Consider the following 22591-nt stretch of genomic DNA (forward strand, 5'->3'; position numbering starts at 1 on the left):
TTTAGTATTTGCTGAGGTTGCATCCCTAATGTAAACTGGCAGTGCATTCCACAATTTGGGTGCATAAAATGAGAATGCAGCCTCACCAAATCTCTTCTTTTGTACATAAACATATATACATACACGCTGCGTCAGAAGACCTGAGAGCTCTATGGGCTGATTATATGCTAGCAAAATGTCTTTCAGATATTCTGGTGCTGTGCCAGTGAGAGCTTTATCAAGAAGCAGAAGGATCTTGAAATCTATTCTGAACTTAACAGGAAGCCAGTGCAGAGTCTCTAACATAGGAGTTATATGTATGAGCTCTTCTCGCCTTTCTCCGCTCCAGAGAAGATGGAGATGATCTTGTTCCGGGGTTTCCTCTCCTCCGGGACCGAGGGCAGGGGCTTGGAGCTGTGATTGGCTGACAGCGGGTCCTTGCCGGAGCCTGTGCTGAAGATGGTGCTGCTCATCCTCACCGGGGGGGCGGGGGGCTTGTCTTCCGGATCGCCGTTGTCACACATGATGAGAGGGAGGGAGGGAGGGAGGGGGAGGGGGGGGGAGAGGGGAGGGGAGAGGGAGGGAGGGAGGGGGGCGATGACAGGGACAGCGGGGGGATAGAGAGAACAAGGATGAGAGAAAGAGACAGACAGACAGACGGAGGGAGAGAGAGCACTAGCGAGTGCGAGACAGAATTGCGGTAGGTGCAGGGAGACAGGTATTGGCGCAGAGAGACAGGTATATGTGCAGGGAGACAGGTATAGGAGCAGGGAGACAGGTATATGTGCACTGTGCGATGTCTGAAAGACAAGAAGAGACAGGACAACACAGATCAGAGCACAACACACACACACACAACGCACACACACACACACACAATCACAAACACACACACACACACACACAATCACAAACACAGTGCACAAACATAGAGCACAATACTACACCTCCCTGATCGGCGGACCTAGAGTCCAGTAATGCTGCTACTACGTGCACATGACATTGTAGTACTATTGTCATCATCACAGTTATCACTGCTGCTACACTGCTGCTATCACTACACCCTTATGCACTACTACTGCCACTGTTTTATTGTGACTATATTATATTGTTGATGATTTGTTGATTATTGTTGAGACTGTTGCTGATCGAGGAGCAAGACCACAACGCATACTGTGACTCAGGGTATATGAATCAATCATGCCTGTGTGTGATGTAGGGCTGTGGACACGTACAGTTTGGATTTGAAGTGTGAAGCCTACTTCACTAAAAACTAAACAGGATAATTTCTTAGAGAGAGACGTGGTCGGTGATCATCATCACTACCTGTAACCTTAACCTACGTAGCTGGAGTGAGAGTATGAGAGTGAGAGTATGAGAGTGTGAGAGTATGAGAGTGTCTTGTGTCGCTGAAGGTTCATTCATAGGCTGTACAAACACATTGCAACAAAGTTTGATACAGGGTGCGGTCGTACAATTCGCTCTTAGAGAGCGCCGGAGCGCACACTGAGTTCAATGTCATAAATGGGCCAGGTATGTAATTTCATTGGACAAGAGGCATTCAATGAGTGCTGATCAGATTCCAGAGCGAATTTACGAACGCAGCCTAAGAAAAGGAACGGCAGAACATACATCAGATCAAAGCACTGCACAGACCCTGGTTCAGAACATAGTACACAAGCATACCAACAGAACATTTAAGCACAACGATTCATAGGACAGACAGTGTATGCATTGCAGAAGAAGCCATTTCACTTGTTGTGTGGTTGAAAACATGTGCGTTTTGAATTACAATATTTTAAAAAGCAGAAGACCACGGCACCAACACCTAGGCAGGAAGTTCTCCTCCCACTGCTAACCAAAGAAACAATGGATAGATGAGACAGTGGAAAGTAGCCTAATAGGGTTATTGGTTTTGTTGTTGTTGTGGTGGTGGCTAAAGTCAATACAAGTATATTTAAACACTCCAGTGATCAATACAAGCATCTTCTTCCACCCCCCAGGGAGAACAGAGCTCAGAGCCCTTGACACAGAGTCAGCCGCCACTATGCCCCTGGAGCAGTTAGGGGTTATGTGCTTTGCTCAAGAGCACAACGGGCAGTGTGGTACAAAGGTGTGGATTGCAGGGATGAGCTCTGTTATGTCCATAAACCTTATCGTGGTCTCCGGATTGCCTGGAGTGCAGCAACACACCTCTTAAGTCACACAGGCCCATAACTACTACATGACTTAGGCCCAAATTCTGAAAAAACAAAAAAAACTTAATCTCCTTGTCATGTGTAGTGTATTATTCTTAAATATACTCTGAGAATATCCACACAGCACCTCAAGGTGTTAACCATCAAATGGCATCCTGCTTTTTGCCTCTGATCATCATATTCCTAATGTTAGAAGTAGTTTTGGTTTGGGTCGGAAATTGGTCAAATAGGGCAATCATCTTAACAGGTTAACAGCAGCGGTCCTAGAGTACTAGAGTGGCATTGTCCCCATAGTCACTCCTCCTGTCCTCCTTTCCTGTAATAAGACTATCCATTCATCCCACCTGTCCACTCCTCTTCTACTTCGCAGGTTTGAAAGCCTAGGATCATTGGTTCACCAATCCTATGATTTTAAATCTATGTAGGGGAAGTGGACAAGTGTGTACTTCAGGGGAAATGGTGGAGACACAGTGGTGGAGTGCTTCTCAATAGTAGTGTTGGAGGAGAGGGCAGCCCCAAGACACTGGATCAATGGGGGAGGGGGACAATAGGCTTTTACTGGGCTCCGTAAACGTGCATGTGAACACAGTGAACACAGTAGGAAGCTGGTAGCTATTGAACGGATCAAAAAGCGTGCCTGTCAAGAAAGAAAGTGAGCTATAAATAAGCATTTGCTGACGCGTTGATTTCATCTGATTTCCGAGAACCGCTGATATGAATCAGCCACAACACACAGTCACATTTCCCACAAGTTATCAATCAACCAATCAATCAATCAAACTTTAGTTATACAACACAAGTCATGCATTGAATAGCTACAACTCCAAGTGCTGAACATAAAAACACGTAATAGTTAGTAGCCTAAATAAACCTCAATACAATAAAACAAGAAGTAGGCGATAATAAGACAAATAGACATAGGAATAAAAACAGGAATAAAAACGAAATACTAAAATTAGGAGATAGAGAAATAGAGGTAAAAGTCACAAAGTGCAAGTTGACAAAGACACTACTAGATAAAAGCCAGGGGTAAAAATGTTACGCTTTCTTTTAAAAACATCCACTCTGCCACCCTCAAGTCCTCTTATTGGCCGGCTGGCAGCAAGAAGCCTGCTGAGTAGTAAAATAGTATTATATGGGTATATTAGATATGATATATTTTCTGAATCCGTTGAGTCATGTGAGTATTCCAGTTGTTCTGTTTTGTCTCTCTGCTGTTCCTAGATGCCACAGGGCTAAAATAACTTAAGAGAGTTTAGGCGGAAATTGTGGAGAAATCTGTGCCACTGACAGTTTGAAGACCGCCAGAGACATCTTCTATATTTGAAAGATTCCCGAACTGGTCTTGAATGAAAGCTAAAAAACAACCACTAAATGTCTTTACTTACTAGAGTCTAAACCAGGACAGGCACCAGAGTCTAGGGAGGGGGGGTAACTTCATGAACTGATAACTCAGGGATTGTTATCATACCAAAAATATAATCTACAGATGTATCTGTAGTGTAGTGTATCTGTAATTATAAGCACGTTTTGCCACCTGGAGTGGCACCGGTATGTGAGATGTTGGGTCTGGCCCATGGACTGTAGAGGAGGTTATCTAACTGTCTAACTGTTCTGATCACCATGGAAGTCTGCAAGCCAGGATCCTCCTGGGACACACAGGTTACAGTCTGCAAGGTACCTAGGTCCGGTCAACCCCGGGATATTGTTATATTGGGTGGTTATTGTTGTATTCTGACCAGCTAATGAGACGTTCTGATGGGACACACACCAACTCAACTCACCAGAAGTAGCTCTACTCCTCCACAGTCACACAACTGGGAAGAACTTGACTGATTCCAGCAACAATATCCTCGACGCGTTGAAAACACCTAGAATAACACCCGCAACACTATTATATATACACTATATTGTGCAGTTCCCAAATAGGCTGCACGCGAAACACAAATGTAGGTTTTTCAACAGTGCAACAATGTAACTTTTTCTTTAGTTCTTCTTCGGCTCAGGGATGAGGGCTGCGTTCGTACATCCGCTCCGAGAGCGCCGGAGCGCACACTGCGTTCGACGTCATAAAGGGACCGAGTGATTTGATTGGACAAGAGGCATTCCGTGAGTGCTGCTCAGAGTTCCAGAGCGAATTTACGAACGCAGCCTATGTGTAATAATATGGCGAAGGGGACGGAACTATGGACCCAGCCCCGGGCCATACCAACTGTGTTATAGTTTAATATTATAATATAGAAGATGGTCTGAAACTAACAGGAAAGTTGCCGTTCGTGTGTGATCCTTTCCACTGTGAAATTCAAACACAACACACTAATTTCACTGTGTGGATAATAATCATGTGAAACCCCGTGTGTGTGTGTGTGTGTGTAGTCCATCCCGCAAGAACCAACCAAGTTCTTAGCGCTCGAACAGCATTGTGGGTAATGTAGTTCACGTCATCTTTGACAGCTTTCTATCCTCCCCTTTCTCAGTTCTCTTTTTTTTACATTAGTAAACTCATTTTACAAGGAGTAAACACAACCAGCTCTTTTCTCTTTTTTGTTTTACACTTGGCTCTCTTGTTTTTTAGTTTTTTTCCAAGCACCAGGGGAGCCCCCCCTCCTAAATTTCGTTGTATGGTACCTGTACTGTATTAATGACAATAAAGACCATTCATTCATTCATTTATTGTTCCACCAACTTGTATGTACAAAGTGTAGCTAAATAATGTATAAAAATGTATTTGATAAATACAAAGTTCTCTCTACACAATTGAGCTCAGCTGGTAGGTAATTTGAGAGGAGGCAGTCCAAGCCACAGATACAGAGAAACCCCAGGTTACATCTTCCACATTGATAAATTCTGCTTTCTGAGTTTAACACAACATGCTATCGCATCTGACAAGCTCTCGCAAGTACTATTCTGTTAGTATATGTGTTACGGTACATGTGGGAATACGGTACATGTGGGAAAACTAGGGTTAGGGTTAGGTCAGGTGCTAGGGTGACTTGGTACATGCTGGCATGTCTAACCCTACCCCTAACCTTAACCGTAGCACCCTAGCACCTAACCCTAACCCTAGTTTTCCCACATGTACCGTATTCCCACATGTACCGTAACATATGCGTTACACATTTCAGGCCAAACTGAGGAAACAACAAACAAAAAAACAGACTAGTCAGTATTCACAAAACAGCCATGAAAATTGTAGGTGAAAGAGACTATGTGATCCTAAATAAACTATATGAAAAAGCTGTCCTGGACAAGGCTAATAAGATCATCGCAGACCCCCAACATCCGCTCTCCACAGAATACAAAGTTCTCCCCCTAGGTAGAAGGCTTCGCATGCCAAGATGTAACTATAAACTCTTAAAATTATCATTTGTCCCATTCTCCATTAAACGAATCAATTCGCTCAAGCAGAAACGATGATTAGGACATGATCACCAGCACCTGCACTTTATCTTAGACACCACTTGAAGGGCCATGTGCAATATTCGAAAACACCACTTGAAGGGTTATGTGCAATATATATTTATACCAAATGATGCCATGTCCAGGTGGAAACTGCTGCCAATGTCACTCAATGTTTGCTGCTGTCCTGTTGTTTACTTTGCCTACTGTATGTTGTATGTATCGTCTCTGTTGCACTTGAAGCATGAAAGTACCATGCCCAAGACAAGTTTCCCCTCGGGGACATTAAAGTATAATCAATCAATCAAAAACAGGTTGTTGGTCTATAGAACGCCGTGCTTCCAGATGGTTCTGGTCAGAGCGACGCAGCACAGCAGAGTGACCAGCAGGGTCCCAGCACACACAGGCACCACCAACGACCTGTCACCCAGGGGCACCTCAATACTCAGACAGCCCTGCTCCTAGGGGAGGGAGAGGGGGGGAGGGGGAGGGGGAGAGGGAGAGGGGGGGAGGGGGAGGGGGAGGGGGAGAGGGAGAGGGGGGAGGGGGAGGGGGAGGGAGAGGGGGAGGGGGAGGGGGAGGAGAGGGGGAGGGGGAGGGAGAGGGGAGGGGGAGGGGGAGGGGGAGGGGGAGGGGGAGGGGGAGAGGGAGAGGGAGGAGAGGGAGGGAGAGGGAGAGGGAGGGGAGAGGGAGGGGGAGAGGGAGAGGGAGGGAGAGGGGAGGGGAGGGGGAGGGGGAGGGGAGAGGAGCAAAAACAAATAAATAAACAAACAAACAATAGCTTTCAAATCAACTGTAGTTACCGTGTATATGTGTATATTTGTCACAGAGAACCGCATATTACAATAAGTGACAGTTCAATTAGGTAGAACGTGAATGACTAAATGATAAACATACCGGGAAATGCTGGATCTCAAGCCATTGGCAGAGGCTAGCGTTACGAACGGTGCACGGTGCTTCCACAATATTGGTGGGAGCAAGGGAAGGGAGTTGAGTACCTAAAACAAATTTAAAACAATAAAACATACAAATATTAACTTCACAAGAATGGCATCTAGTTTGGTTTTTCTCTTCTTCTTTTTTTTGGGGGGGGGATCAATAAAGTATCTCTCTCTCTCTCCCCCCCCCCCCCCTCTCTTCTCTCTCTCTCCCTCCCTCTCTCTCTCTCTCTCTCTCTCTCCCTCCCCCCTCTCTCTCTCCCTCTCCCCTCCCCCCTCTCCCTTTCCCTCTCCCTCTCCCCTCCCCCCCTCTCCCTCTCTACTCACATGAGTAAGTCCTGAGGAGTAGCTTTGGAAGTGCGATGTTGACAGTTTCAAACCTCTTCCCTGTTGCCGACGGCTGCTGATAGCGGGCATGGACAGGGATGGTTGCTGTCATGATCCTGGGGGCAGCATCCACAGACAGGTACACCACAGACAGGTACACCAGAGCAGTGAACCCCTCAGACCTATGAGCAGGAGCCTCCAGGTCAATGGCTGACTCCAGTAGCACCTGACAGAGGTAGATTTATATATACGGTATATGTTACGGTACATGTGGGAATACGGTACATGTGGGAAAACTAGGGTTAGGGTTAGGTGCTAGAGTGCTAGGGTTAGGTGGTAGGGTTAGGATTAGGGTTAGACATGCCAGCATGTACCAAGTCACCCTAGCACCTAACCCTAGTTTTCCCACATGTACCGTATTCCCACATGTACCGTAACATATAGAATAGAATAGACTTTATTGTCGTTGTACAGTTGCCTATACAATGAAATTGTAGTGGTTCTTCTGAAGGTGCAAAAACAGAAAACAGAAAGCATATTCACAAACATATACACGTATAACATATCACAAATATTACACACTAGACAATTAAAAAGCGAAAATGCTATAAAACAAGCTAAGAGACAATGAGGTCCGTGGTGTCAAGTGCAAATAAAGACTACAATCTTAAGAAAATAAAAACAACTATAAATCAAGCTAAAAGACATGAGGTCAGTGGTTATAATACTATAATAATACTGTAAAAATATATAAATAGGCACTTAGAATAGAGTTATTGCACATTTCTATTGCACTTTTTCCCCTGAAGATAAACATTTATGAACATGTCTTATGTCTTATGTCTATTGTTCAGTGTTCTGATGGCCCATGGATAGAAACTGACAGCCTGTTTGTTCTAGCCTTTATGCTCCTGTACCTCACTCCAGAGCGCATCAGGCTGAACAGGTGGTGACCAGTTCATATATATATATATATATAATAATAAAATGTAAAAAGTGTTATTTAACATATCATATCTAATCAAATGTTCTTGGTCATGTCCTACATCACATACAGCGGTAAACTGAGTAAAATGCTTTGGAATCTTGCTCCTTGCACCCACAACAGTTAACAACAACAATCAACACAAATTGTGTAGTTTTAGTTTATGTAGTTTACGACATTATGGCAACAACGTCCATTGGGTGTCCATCATTCTATGGGTAATCACTCTTTAAAAACTCACAACTTTGTTGTTGCTTAGGCTACTGTAAGTAAACTCAACTCTTACCTGTAAACCAGAGTCCTCTTCCAGAGAGGCCAGTTGGTAGGGGTCCAGGTAGACGCCACCAGGCAGCCTGTGAACCAGCAGCGCCTGGAGTCCAGCAGGGAACCAGCAGGGAACTCGACCGTGGTCACCAGCTCTCTAAACACGGATAAATGAAGGGGTTAGGGGTGGGCATCGACGATCGATAATTGATCGATAAGGATCTTGGTCGATCACAAAATAAAACATTTGGTCGATCACAAAAAAAAAAAAAAAAAAAAAAAAAATTTGTGATCGACCAAATGTTTTATTTTGTGATCGACCAAGATCCTTATCGATCAATTATCGATCAATTATCGATCGTCGATGCCCACCCCTAGTAAGGTGCCAGTAGATCACCAAATCCCATGTGTACATTTCAAGCCTGCAAACTGCGACACTTTAAATGAATGTGCAATAACACTATGTGCAATATGACAAGTTGACAACCCTCGGGTACATAAGGTTGCAGAGAAATAGGAAATGTTAGAATAGGTATAGCATAGCATAGAGTACAGCACAGTGTTTTATTTGTATAGTATAGTATAGTGGATAGTGTACATAGCCTTTATTTATGTAAACCAGCTCCTTTCCCTTCTTGTTTTTTGTTTTGTTTTTTCTCTTCTTTCCTAGCACCAGGGGAGCCCCCCCCTCCCAAATTTCGTTGTTTGGTACCTGTACTATATCAATGACAATAAAGACCATTCATTCATTCATCACTCCACTTTTCCACAAGTGTTTGAAAACCGGGCGTAAAGGAAACACACTTGTGGTGTTAGAGAGGCCAGTCAGCAACCGGAAAGGTCGCTGGTTCGATCCCCAGGAGGGAGACAGACAGACAGGTGTGAGCTGGTGGTGACTGGAGGGTTTGAATCTAAAGGTATCCTACCACCACTGCCGTTGTGCCCTTGAGCAAGGCACTGAACCCCCTACCTGCTCCAGGGGTGCTGAAAAAGGGCTGACCCTGTGCCCCCACCTTTGTGGGTAGTCTGGTGTGACAACCCCTTCCTCCACTTTTCTCCAGAAGTATGAACAATTAGTTAGTTGAGGTCTAAGTGTGGAGAAGTGGGACGTATAGAAACTGTCAGTTTGACATGTGGTGGTTTACCTGTGAAAGTCTGCTGATGTCCATCCTAACTGAGACAGACTCCAGCCATTCCCTGCGCAACCCGCAACTGTTCTCCTCTGAACAAAGAGTGAAAGACACTGAGGTGTATTAATTAATTAATTCTAGTCATGTTTACATGTACAAAGTATAATATTACATGTATACATATATAAAAGTCTAAGGTTGAATCAAGGAAGTGGTTGAATGGAGGCGTGTTCGCCCATCACTGTTCATTATCCATACGTGAGACAATCAGTCAAACAATGTCATTTACCCTGCTCCCCTCGATCCATAAAGACCTATGGAAAAAACACATGCACCTAAAAGTACAAAACAACATGAATATGTTATTATTATATTATTATATTTTTTATTATTATTATACTGTCAGCTGCCGTTCTGGTGAACTATCAAGCTGAACTACAACTGAATATTTAATAAGCTGTCCATGATAAGGCCATACCAAAATCGCAATCGATTTGAATGTTAAAAAGTGCTATCGTGACGGCTAATATGAAAGCAAAAACCATTTCATGTGAAAATAACATTTATAATGCAAAAAATGCCACGCTACATTTATTACCAGACAACTACCTACAAAATCCGAGCAGGCAGTTTGATAGGGCAGCCCAGGATTCAGACATGCGCAGACGCGGGGAGTGATACCAGGGTTGCCAGATTGGGGCGCGTTCCCAGCGGAATGGGCTATTTTTTTTTTTATCACACTGGACCCAAAAAAAGCATTTGGGCGGTTGGGCTGGATAAATAGCATCTAGGCGGTAAATTCGCTCTGGAATGTTGATCAGTACTCATGGAATGGCTCTTGTCCAATCAGATTACTTGGTCCCTTTATGACGTCGAACGCAGTGTGCAACCCGGCGTTCTCAGAGCAGATTTACGAACGCACCCGGTATTTTTTAGGACAGCAGAATAGATTGAAGAACAAAGCCTAGTAAACATGTAATTTCTAGATAATCCCAAAACCGTAAAGATCGTATAATAGACTCATAGCTACCTAATTATGATATCTAAATAACCGCCCTGCGAACTACAGCTATATATTATTACATCAGTTTGTATCTGGCCAGGTTGCCTAGAGACCATTCAGACAACATGGACATGCCTTTCGTTGCTAAGCGTTGCGGGGTGCAGTTCAGCCCCCCCTGCCATCGTCCTGATCTACGAGATGAAGGAAAACTCACGCAATGCGTAAGAGAATCATACCTGTACGCAACTTCTCTAAAGGCTCAGGTACGTTTAAGGACACACACACACACACACACACACGCACACGCACACGCACACGCACACGCACACGCACACACACACACACACACACACACACACACACACCACACACACACACACACACACACACACACCACACACACACACACACACACACACAACCCCAATGGAGGTTAGGGTTAGTTAGGATAGGAGCCTTGTACCATGGGACATTTTAGATCTATTACATTGTTCCATATTTCATTTTTATTATCTAATTAAGAAGAAGGAAATCCATAATTTTTTGGTATTTCATCAACGTCGCTAAAAGATTTGTTGTTGTTATCCAGGTTTGTTTTTCTCAAGTCTCGTGAGATGTCCTGAAATAAGACCGAATTCTCGCGAGACTCGATTTTCCTTTAGGTTGATGGGATACTGGTAGTATAGATAGGTGCTTTATTGACCCCTGGGGTCGAAATGACAATGTTGCAGTGACCAGTGACGCATAATCATAACACAAAGGCCAAGTGCAAAAAAACTTAACAAAGTATTAAAAAAAGCTGTGCAATGGATGGGGGGTCATGCATGTGTTGTGTCATGATGATCGATTGGCAAATAAAACATTGTTTTTGTTTTTTGTTTGTTCAACCAATGTCTCACCACCCCCTCTCCTCTTCCCCCTCCCCCCCCCTCTCCTCTTCCCCTTCCCCCTCTCCTCTCCCCTTCCCCTCCCACTCTCCCCTCCCCTCCCCTCCCCCCTCCCCCCCCCCTCCCCTCCCCCCTCCTCTCCTCTCCTCTCCCCTTCCCTCTCCTCCCCATCCCCCCCTCTCCCTCGTCCTCCTCTCCTCTCAACCCTCTCCTCTCTCTCCCCTCCCCCCTTCCCTCCTCTCCTCTCCTCTCCCCCTCCCCCCTCCTCTCCTCTCCTCTCCCCACCTCTCCTCTCCCCCTCTCCTCTCCTCTCCCCTCCCCCCCTTCCCTCCTCTCCTCTCCTCTCCCCTCCCCCCTCCTCTCCTCTCCCCCCCCTCCCTCTCCTCCCCCCTCCCCTCCCTCTCCTCTCCCCTCCCCCCTCTCCTCCCTCTCCCCTTCCCTCTCCTCCCCCCCCCTCTCCTCTCCCCTCACCTCCCCCCCCCTCTCCTCTCCCTTCCCTCTCCTCTCCCCTCCCCCCCTCCCCTCTCCCCTTCCCCTCTCCTCCCCCCCCCTCTCCTCTCCCCTTCCCCTCTCCTCCCCTCTCCTCCCCTCTTCTCTCCTCCCCCCCTCTCCTCTCCTCTCCTCTCCTCCCCTCCTCCCCCCCCCCTCCCCTCCCTCCCCTCCCTCCCCCCCCCTCCTCCCCTCCTCTCTCCCTCCCCCTCCCTCTCCTCCCCCTCCCTCCCCCCCCCCTCCTTCCCTCCCCTCCCCTCCCCTCCTCCCTCCCCTCCCCTCTCCTCTCCTCTCCTCTCCCCCCTCTCCCCCCTCCTCCCCTCCTCTCCCCTTCCCTCTCCCTCCTCCCCCTCCCCCCCCTTCCCTCCTCTCCTCTCCCCTTCCCTCTCCTCTCCCCCTCTCCCCTCCCCCCCTTCCCTCCCCCCCTCTCCCCCCCCCCCTCCTCTCCTCCCCTCCCTCTCCTCCTCCCCTCTCCCCCCTCCTCCCCCCCTCCTCTCCTCTCCTCCCCTCTCTTCCTCTCCTCTCCTCCCCTCTCCCCTCCTCCCCTCTCCCCTCCTCTCCTCTCCTCCCTCCCCCTCCCCCTCCTCTCCTCTCCTCTCCTCCCCTCTCTCCCCTCCTCCCCTCTCCCCTCCTCTCCTCTCCTCCCTCCCCTCCCCTCCTCTCCTCTCCTCTCCCCTCCCCTCCTCTCCCCTTCCCTCTCCTCTCCCCTCCTCTCCCCTCCTCCCCTCCCTCCCCTCCCCTCCCTCCTCCCCTCTCCCCTCCTCCCCTCTCCCCTCCTCTCCTCTCCTCTCCTCTCCTCTCCTCCCTCCCCTCCTCTCCTCTCCCAGACTGCTGCAAAGCAGCAGAGAGGCTGAAGCACAGCGTCGGACACCAGGCGTACCTGGAGGGCGTGTCCCCGGGCCAGCTGGAGAGGCTACACCTGGTGCTGCGAGACCACCTGCAGGGCCGCACCCTGGACCAGAGCCTGGCCTCCCTGCGCCTCCCCCCCCTGGGCCCAGACGACCACCCTGACCCCCAGGACCACCTGGACAACCTGGACCACCCAGACCCCCCCCCAGGGGACGAGGAGGAGGACCTGAACAAGCTGGGGGACGAGGAGCTGGGCCGCAGGAAGGCCCAGATGGACCAGCTGTTCGAGAGGAACCGGCGCAGGAAGGACGACCCGGACTTCGTGTACGACCTGGAGGTGGAGTTCACGGGGGGGAGCGGGGGGGCCCGCGGGGTCTGCAGCTGGGACGAGGAGTCGGACGACGGCTTCTGATTGGTGGACAGGATTGGTGATGGCGTTGGTCGTTGGGTCGGGTTCACCTGATTGGTGGACAGGATGGCGGCGGAGGTGTTGGGTCGGACTACAGGCAGCAAGCGGACTGGATTAGGATTTGGGCTCTGGAATGTTGATCAGTACTCATGGAATGCCTCTTGTCCAATCAGATTACTTGGTTGGTCCCTTTATGACGTCGACGGTTTTGATCCAAGCGATTTACAATTACAGATTACAGGGACGGACATTCCCCCCTGGAGTAACTGAGGGCCTAACTGAGGGTCTTACTCAAGGACACACTAATAAATACAACTGTGAACATTTCAAACCTGCTAACTGCGACACTTTAATGAATGTGCATGCAACAATACTATGTGCAATATGACAACCCTTGTGTACATAAGGTTCAGATATAGGAAAAAGTTAGGATATTTATAGCATAGTATAGAGTACAGCACAGTGTTTTATTGTATAGTATAGTATAGTGGATAGTGTACATAGCCTTTATTTATGTAAACCAGCTCTTTTTCCTTTTTTATTTTACCCATGGCCCTCTTGTTTTTAGTCTTTTTTCCAAGCACCAGGGGAGCCCCCCCTCCTAAATTTCGTTGTATGGTACCTGTACTGTATTAATGACAATAAAGACCATTCATTCATTCATTCATTCATTCACTAGTGGTGGTGTTCCCAGGTCTTACTCAAGGACACACTAGTGGTGGTGTTCCCAGGTCTTACTCAAGGACACACTAGTGGTGGTGTTCCCAGGTCTTACTCAAGGACACACTAGTGGGGGTGTTCCCAGGTCTTACTCAAGGACACACTAGTGGGGGTGTTCCCAGGTCTTACTCAAGGATACACTAGTGGTGGTGTTCCCAGGTCTTACTCAAGGACACACTAGTGGGGCTGTTCCCAGGTCTTACTCAAGGACACACTAGTGGTGGTGTTCCCAGGTCTTACTCAAGGACACACTAGTGGTGGTGTTCCCAGGTCTTACTCAAGGACACACTAGTGGTGGTGTTCCCAGGTCTTACTCAAGGACACACTAGTGGTGGTGTTCCCAGGTCTTACTCAAGGACACACTAGTGGTGGTGTTCCCAGGTCTTACTCAAGGACACACTAGTGGTGGTGTTCCCCAGGTCTTACTCAAGGGCACACTAGTGGTGGTGTTCTCAGGTCTTACTCAAGGACACACTAGTGGTGGTGTTCCCAGGTCTTACTCAAGGGCACACTAGTGGTGGTGTTCCCAGGTCTTACTCAAGAGCACACTAGTGGTGGTGTTCCCAGGTCTTACTCAAGAGCACACTAGTGGTGGTGTTCCCCAGGTGTGATTTGAACTCACAACCTTCCGATCACCAGTCCAACTCACTACCCGCCACCACTACCCCACATGGACTGGCCATCTGGAGCACCGGGAGGGTTTCTGGTGGGCCAGTGAGCTGACAGTCCAGGGTCGTTTTGTTGTCCCAGTCTGTCCCTGCCTGTAGGTTCCAGGGGGGTATTCCATCAACTTTGGAGCTAAAGGAAAATCCAGGCTTATTATGATAAGTCTCACGAGAATTAGGGCCAGTTTCACAGACAAGGCTTAAGCCTAATCCTGGACTAAAAAGCATCTTCAATGGAGATTTTACATTGAAAGTGTGATTTAGTCCAGGACTAGGCTTAAGCCTTGTCTGTGAAACCGGCCCATATGTGTTATAAAAAAATAAGCCTGGAATGTTCTTTATTGACGTTGATGGAATACCCCCCCAGCTTGTCAGCAGGGCACGGTGACCACTGAACAAACAGTTCCACCTCAGCTGAACGTAACGTTGAGGAAAAACAAAATGGTGGACGCACAGAAATCGTTAATGAATCATTATAAATGTTTATTGATATGAAATACTGAAATGTACAAAATGCAAATACTTTGGCTCCTTGACCTCCCCTGTTTCCCGGTTAACAGCGTTATGTTGTGTGTACATGATTGATCAGATTTATTCGTAAAGGAAATCCCAAAGAAGCCGTTTTAAAAGTGAGTTTGGTCTTTGGAAATGAAATGTTGGTAACACTTTACATTAAAAGTATCCTTTTTAAAATGAGTTAATTATTAGTTGATAGATAGACAGTTAGCTATATGTTTCTTGATGGCCATTGCATTAGTTTAAAAAAAGTTAAAGCTCATTTATTAAAAGTGTGCGATCATCCACCCGGGGTCTAACCCTCACCCTCATTCAGTGGGCAGCAGTGCAGAGAAAGCAATCATCGTACCCCATCTTTAACAAACAGATTAATTATTATCACCATGATACATCCAACAGTGGCCAGGTGCTTTTGGCAATCGATAAAAAATATATATAAGTGCACCTTTAACCAGATAGCTTGTAGTCCAGGAGAGGACGGAGTGGAACTTATCTGTGTCTGTTTGGTTTAAGCTTTTTCACAACACGTTTCACACAGTAGATAGCATCGTTAGCCTGGCCCAGGAGGTAGCTAACTCACACGTAGGGCTTTCACACCGGCAAACAACCGTGCCGGTTCGCGTTCGGAAACCTCCGAACATTGGCGCTGTCTGGCGAACGATACACTGGTATGAACGATACACTGGTATGAACGATACACTGGTATGAACAGATACACTGGTATGAACGATACACTGGTATGAACGCGGGCTCGTTCGCCAGACAGCACCAACGTTCAGAGGTTTCTAACATAGGGCTTTCACACTGGCAAACAACCGTGCCGGTTCGCGTTCGGGAACCTCCGAACCTTGGTGCTGTCTGGCGAACGAGCCCGCGTTCATACCAGTGTAACCGGAACCATCCGCGTCATCAACGGTGGGTGATGAAGGGGCGGGATAAACAAAAATGTTTGAGAACCACCATTTTCTGGTTCCCGCTGCGAACCAACTTTTCAGTCTCCGAACCAATTGAGTTTTGGTCTGAACGCGCCGGCCGGTTCCAGACTTGGTTCGCGAACCGGAGCGGTTCTTTGCCGGTGTGAAAGCCCTATCAGGTAACGGATGTGATTCAGATCCAAACGCTGCAGCTGCTGCTTTACGGAGGACGACGGCGTTTAAAATAGAATTAGATTTTTTTTCTCAACAGCAGTTTGTGGATTTGTTTGCCAAATACTGTAAAATTAACACATCTCAATACATTAAATAAAAGCTTAGTTTTGACCATCCACTTGTATGCAGTCATAACAGAAAGGGTCGGGACATTTCATATATTATACTATTTCACTACATAGACAAAATACATATTCTTAGAAAAGTATCTGTTCAACTTAAAGAAATATAGATGTGTATATATATATATATATATAGATGTAAGTATATCATTTTTTCTTCCTGTCTTGGGTGCATCGAGGACAAAACCTGAGAGAGGAGAGAAGACAAAATGCAAGAAATACATAAATAACCTATGGGAATAATACTAACATTAACTATTATACATTATCATACATAACCACTGTAAAATACTATCATTCATTATCATACATAACCACTGTAAAAGACTATCGTACATTACCACTGTAAAAGACTATCGTACATTATCATACATGACCACTGTGAAAGACTCACTTACCATTTCCCTTTCGGTTTAGTAGCGAGATCAACGCAAGCGAAGTGAAACCACTCAATAGGACACTGTTGGGAAAAAACAAAATGGACATCATGAGGACCAAAGCATCAGAACGTGACACAGATGGTAAGGATCGTATTGAGAGAAACGTACGTCAGGGTTGTCACATCCGATCATCTCCCCGTAGGACACCTGGTGGCAGAGGCAGTACGTCGGCTCGTTGGGGTCCACCGGCATGTCCAACACGTCTGACGACTGCATGGGCAGGAGGGCGTCACTTATCTCTGGGCTAGGGGTCAAACAGAGGCCAAACAGGGGCAGACAGAGGTCAGACAGAGGCCAGACAGAGGCCAAACAGAGGTCTAACAGGGGCAGACAGAGGTCAAACAGGGGCAGACAGAGGTCAGACAGAGGCCAAACAGAGGTCAAACTGGGCCAGATAGAGGTCAAACAGAGGCCAGACAGAGGTCAAACAGAGGCCAGACCAGGGTTTCCGTTAACCGGCAATTACCGGTCTTTGTCCGGTAAAATTTGTTGAAGTCCGACAAATTGAAAACTCGTCGGACAAAATGTCCGGTGAAAATAATTCCCTCTAAGCACAATTTGAATACAATTCGCTAAAGTTCACATTTTGTATTCAAATTGGCTTCGGGCCACCATTCTCAGCTGAGCACCAAACACACACACACCCACACACACCCAACACTGCCCGAGAGAGAAGGACCCGCCCCCTCCAGCCAGCCTATAGGCTAACCAAAGGGGGCGGGTCCTTCTCTCTCGGGCAGTGCCGCGCGTGCACGAGTGTGTGTGTGTCCGGTGCCCAGCTGAAAATGGTGGCCCGAAGCGGAAAGCCTTAACTTTATCGCACAATAACAAGGATAACAAACGAAACGGACAACATTTACACTAAGATGGAGACAAACTTCAGCGATATGATCTAACAGCCGGTCTTCAGGACGACATACAGACCCGTATGAGCTTACAGGGCTATCCCCTAAGTATGATTTGACAGGCAGCTAAACGAAATGCCTTCCCAACCAGCGAGACCTGGGGGGTGTTCCATCAACGTCGCCAAAGGAAAACCTAGGCCTACTTCGCCAAGTCCCGCGAGACTCTTAAAAAGATCCAGGCATATCTTGATAGATCTCGCGAGACTTGTCAAAACAAGCCCAGACTTTCCTCCAGCGACGTCGATGGAACACCCCCCTGGTTATAGAAATGACGTTGTTTTATTGATAAAAAAAAAAAAAGGGTAAAACTGGAAAGAGAAAATAGAAAACTCACATTAATCCCAAACAATTTAACAAACTTCAGTTAACGTAATGTGGAGTCCGTTCATTGATCGATACTGTCTGTTCAGTTCCCAGTGAGGCGCCCGTTCAGCGCTGGACATAATGGCATAGCGCGCATGCGAATCATGTTATATTATTATATATTATATAGCTTGCATCTAATCGTATCGGATGAGAAATAGACATTAAATGGCATATATAGGCCGCTACACAACAGTAATCACCGCGACAAACAGCTATATTAGATTTGAAGAAAAAAAAATATGATTTTGATTTTTTATTTATTTATTATATTTTAATATGATGACCGGAATAATTCACGTTTGTCCGGTAAATCGAAATCTTCCCGGACACGATGTCCGGCGGCAAATTTTTCTAACGGAAACCCTGGGCCAGACAGAGGTCAAACAGAGGTCAAACAGAGGTCACATCAAACGGCCAGAGAGGGTGAAACACAGGTAGACAAAAGGCAGTGACTACTGTCAATACATGAACTGAACCAACAGCCAAATGTGTCTGAATGACAACTAACTGGAACTGCACTTTATACTGCACACCTGTTGTTTTTGTATATATGTTTTTAGGGCATTTCTGCTTTTTATTGGGATTAGAGACAGTAGAGATTGACAGGAAGGAAGGGTGAGAGAGAGAGAGAGAGAGAGAGAGAGAGAGAGAGAGAGAGAGAGGAGGGATCACAGGAAGGATGGGTGAGAGAGAGAGAGGAGGGATGATATGTAGATGGCCGCCTTAGTGAGTTACCCAGGTGCCCTAGTACCCTATTACCCAGGTGCCCCAGTACCCAGGTGCCCCAGTACCTGTTCTTCAGCTTCTTCTTCCTGGGGGAGTCCTCGTCTGAGGCTCTCTTGCCCCCCCTCCCCTTGGGCCCTCTCTTCTCTCTCAGCCCCCTCGCCTCCCGCTCTGCAACACACAAACAATGATGATGCAACAACAACAACAACAACAACAACAACAACAACAATATAAGGTGGGATAGCGCAGCGCTCTCGGGGGGGTATTCCATCAACGTCGCTAAAGGAAAATCTAGGCTTATTTTGATAAGTCTGGCGAGTGGTGTGTGTAAGGTAATGAGGGTAGTGTGTGATGTCTTACTCTTCAAGGCCTGAGGTAAGGTAATGGTGTGTGTGTGAAGAGGGATCAGAGACCCAGGGTAGTGTGTGTGTGTGTGTGAGTGTGTGTGTATTTGTGTGTGTGTGTGTGTGTGTGTGTGTGTACCCAGGGTAGTGTGTGTGTGTGTACCCAGGGTAGTGTGTGTGTGTGTGTGTGTGTGTGTGTGTGTACCCAGGGTAGTGTGTGTGTGTGTGTGTGTGTGTGTGTACCCAGGGTAGTGTGTGTGTGTGTGTGTGTGTGTGTGTACCCAGGGTAGTGTGTGTGTGTGTGTGTGTGTGTGTGTACCCAGGGTAGTGTGTGTGTGTTGTCTTACTCTTCAGGTTCTTCCCCTCTGGACTCTCGTATCCGCTGACCTCCAGCTTCTCCTTCAGCTCGTTCTCAAAGCGGGCCAGGTCCGCGTCCAGCCTGCGGATGTGCTTGTCCACCTGTGGCGCAGAGGAAAAGGAGCACCATGGACAATTAGTGATGTTTAATAGGCATAGGGGGGGCATCAACGTCGCTAAAGGAAAATCTAGGCTTATTTTTTTGATAAGATTCCGGCCGTCGACCTATCCTGCATGTCATCCCTCCTCTCTCTCTCTCTCTCTCTCTCTCTCTCTCTCTCTCTCTCTCTCTCTCTCTCTCTCTCTCTCTCTCTCTCTCATCCTTCCTGTCAATCTCTACTGTCTCTATCCTGCATGTCATCCCTCCTCTCTCTCTCACCCATCCTTCCTGTCATCCCTCCTCTCTCTCTCTCTCTCACCCATCCTTCCTGTCATCCCTCCTCTCTCTCTCTCTCTCTCTCTCTCTCTCTCACCCATCCTGCATGTCATCCCTCCTCTCTCTCTCTCTCTCTCTCTCTCTCTCTTTCACCCATCCTTCCTGTCAATCTCTACTGTCTCTATCCTGCATGTGATCCCTCCTCTCTCTCTCTCATCCATCCTTCCTGTCATCCCTCCTCTCTCTCTCACCCATCCTTCCTGTCATCCCTCCTCTCTCTCTCTCTCTCTCTCACCCATCCTTCCTGTCACTCTCTACTGTCTCTATCCTCCTCTCTCTCTCTCTCACCCATCCTGCATGTCATCCCTCCTCTCTCTCTCTCTCTCTCCCATCCTTCCTGTCATCCCTCCTCTCTCTCTCACCCATCCTGCATGTCATCCCTCCTCTCTCTCTCTCTCACCCATCCTTCCTGTCAATCTCTACTGTCTCCATCCTCCTCTCTCTCACCCATCCTTTCTGTCAATCTCTACTGTCTCTATCCTGCATGTCATCCCTCCTTTCTCTCTCTCTCTCACCCATCCTGCATGTGATCCCTCCTCTCTCTCTCTCTCTCTCTCTCTCTCTCTCTCTCTCTCTCACCCATCCTTCCTGTCATCCCTCCTCTCTCTCTCTCTCTCTCTCTCTCACCTATCCTGCATGTCATCCCTCCTCTCTCTCTCTCACCCATCCTTCCTGTCATCCCTCCTCTCTCTCTCTCTCTCTCACCTATCCTGCATGTCATCCCTCCTCTCTCTCTCTCACCTATCCTGCATGTCATCCCTCCTCTCTCTCTCTCACCCATCCTGCATGTGATCCCTCCTCTCTCTCTCTCACCCATTCTTCCTGTCATCCCTCCTCTCTCTCTCACCCATCCTTCCTGTCATCCCTCCTCTCTCTCTCTCTCTCTCTCTCTCTCTCACCTATCCTGCATGTCATCCCTCCTCTCTCTCTCTCTCACCTATCCTGCATGTCATCCCTCCTCTCTCTCTCTCACCCATCCTGCATGTCTCTCTCTCTCTCTCTCCCATTCTTCCTGTCATCCCTCCTCTCTCTCTCTCTTTCATCCTTCCTGCCAGTCTCTACTGTCTCTATCCCAATAGAGCAGAAATGCCCTAAAAACATTTAAAAAGAAAAGAACAGTAACCATAAGAACACAGAGGACATGTGACACTGACCATCTCATACGTCTGCATGGCCAGCTGCACCTTGTCGTCGCTGAACTCTTTGCACTTGCTGTAGGCGTTGTGGATCTTCTGCAGGTGCTCCACCCTCTGCAGCGACGCCAGGTTCTTCACGGTGGCGATGTACTCCTCCGCCAGCTTGTCTATCTCCCCTTTCTTCTCTACGAGAGTTGAAGGAAGGACATCAAGAATGTATTTTATTTATGATAATGACCTGTCTTGTATTTGATGACTTATTATTTCATGTACAGTATTACCCTTGCTATGTATGCTTTTACTGTGTGATGTTATTTTATCTTTTTAGGAAGTCTTTTTATAACTGGCGAGGGATTATGGATGAAAATGAGCCTTCTGGCTAAATCTGGTGTATGCAAATTGTTTGTGTTCATTAATATGCATTGTCTCTTTACAAAAACATTTTAAACAATATTAAAATTAAATAAAAAATGTTCTGGAAAAGGTGGAATAATGCAGAACGAACACAATAAGCGGTGTAGGCCCACAGGGAACCTGTGTTGTACCTTCAGTCCTGTTGTCCAAGTCCCGCATCAGAGTAAAGTTCCTCTGGAGTTCGCAGGGAAGATTCTCGATACCTGAGGAAAACGGTTTGTAAAAAGAAAAAAAGTAGTACATTTGTGTTCAGGGTATGTGTTGTTATGGCAGACCTTGTAACACACCTCTGAATAGCTTTAAATGATGTATTTAAAATGTTACAAAAATAAAATAATAACAATAATAATAATAATGATGATCTGTTTTTATTGGACAGAGACAGGAGAGAAAGACAGGAAGTAAGGAGGAGATCAGTCAATCAAGCACAGCCAACAGCACAGTCAACATTATGACAACCACGTCAAGACAACTTCAACAGGTTGTCAGAGAGGAAACTATAAGTGTGATAAATGTCTCTCAACCGCACTTATGACCCACTTATTAGAAAAACATCCCGCCCAGTTCCTACTAGAAAATAGAAGCTACATAGTAGAAAATAGAAAATAGTATTATATATATATATATAACAATATAATATATACTAATATATTATATATATCAAAATGACAATGTTATAACACAATATCAATTACCGCCAACTCGCTATGTTAGCATAGTTAGCACCGTTAGCACGCCTGCTATCTGTTGACTGTAACTCTACGGTGGCATCGTTAGCACGCCTGCTATCTGTTGACTGTAACTCTACGGTGGCATCGTTAGCACGCCTGCTATCTGTTGACTGTAACTCTACGGTAGCATCGTTAGCACGCCTGCTATCTGTTGACTGTAACTGTACGGTAGCATCGTTAGCACGCCTGCTATCTGTTGACTGTAACTCTACGGTAGCATCGTTAGCACGCCTGCTATCTGTTGACTGTAACTGTACGGTAGCATCGTTAGCACCCATGCTATCTGTTGACTGTAACTCTACGGTGGCATCGTTAGCACGCCTGCTATCTGTTGACTGTAACTCTACGGTAGCATCGTTAGCACGCCTGCTATCTGTTGACTGTAACTCTACGGTAGCATCGTTAGCACGCCTGCTATCCTTCTTTTATGACCCAGACAGAGTCGAGAGACCCCCAGCCGAACTTTAGGCGGCAATAAGCCCTCTTGGTAGCTAAAACGTAGCTTATATATATGTTTTATTTTTTTAAAAACCTCAATTAAATTGTAAAAGACAGCTTGCAAAGTTAAATAATTCACTAAATACTCACTATCAAGGTAGTGCTCCAGGTATATCGCCGTCGCCATTTTGTGTGTTTTACTGTCAGTTGACTTGGCCACAGTGAATCTGGCTAATTACTAATTCATGAGGTCTTAATTTTCATTGGTTG

At 46.8% G+C, this 22591-nt stretch overlaps 4 protein-coding genes across 5 annotated transcripts in view; 1 reads left to right on the plus strand and 3 right to left on the minus strand.

Annotated features, from left to right (window-relative positions):
• The window catches only part of pak2b (p21 protein (Cdc42/Rac)-activated kinase 2b), a 13857-nt gene extending 9689 nt beyond the window's left edge, over positions 1–4168 (minus strand). The window contains exons 1-2 of one of the 2 annotated variants that reach the window (XM_080547441.1): positions 3962–4168; positions 314–478 (exon numbers count right to left, since the gene is read on the minus strand). In XM_080547441.1, the coding sequence (XP_080403567.1) occupies positions 314–452 (139 nt within the window). In that variant the 5' untranslated portion in view covers positions 453–478; positions 3962–4168. Of the gene's footprint in view, positions 1–313; positions 780–3961 lie in introns of both variants that reach the window. The other variant, XM_080547440.1, reaches the window with a different exon arrangement.
• A 1096-nt stretch (positions 4169–5264) lies between these two features.
• pigx (phosphatidylinositol glycan anchor biosynthesis, class X) lies at positions 5265–10356 on the minus strand (the record flags this gene model as incomplete). Its single annotated transcript, XM_080530005.1, is given in 6 exon segments — positions 5265–6037; positions 6474–6574; positions 6842–7067; positions 8113–8216; positions 8219–8247; positions 10304–10356. Coding segments are annotated over 6 exon segments (651 nt in total). The 3' UTR covers positions 5265–5899.
• cep19 (centrosomal protein 19) lies at positions 10355–12860 on the plus strand (the record flags this gene model as incomplete). The annotated part of the gene is given in 4 exon segments (XM_080550370.1): positions 10355–10393; positions 10395–10439; positions 10441–10486; positions 12427–12860. Coding segments are annotated over 4 exon segments (564 nt in total).
• A 2742-nt stretch (positions 12861–15602) lies between these two features.
• ing5a (inhibitor of growth family, member 5a) lies at positions 15603–22508 on the minus strand (the record flags this gene model as incomplete). The annotated part of the gene is made up of 8 exons (XM_080549333.1): positions 15603–16215; positions 16427–16488; positions 16577–16712; positions 18531–18633; positions 19157–19268; positions 20757–20923; positions 21284–21355; positions 22472–22508. The coding sequence occupies 8 exons, from the start codon at positions 22506–22508 to the stop codon at positions 16176–16178; spliced, it is 729 nt and encodes a 242-aa protein (XP_080405459.1). The 3' UTR covers positions 15603–16175.
• Positions 22509–22591: the final 83 nt, after the last annotated feature.

The sequence above is a fragment of the Nansenia antarctica genome, assembly GCF_963989245.1.
Source record: "Nansenia antarctica genome assembly, chromosome: 1".
In the NCBI taxonomy this organism is placed as follows: Eukaryota; Metazoa; Chordata; class Actinopteri; order Argentiniformes; family Microstomatidae; genus Nansenia; species Nansenia antarctica.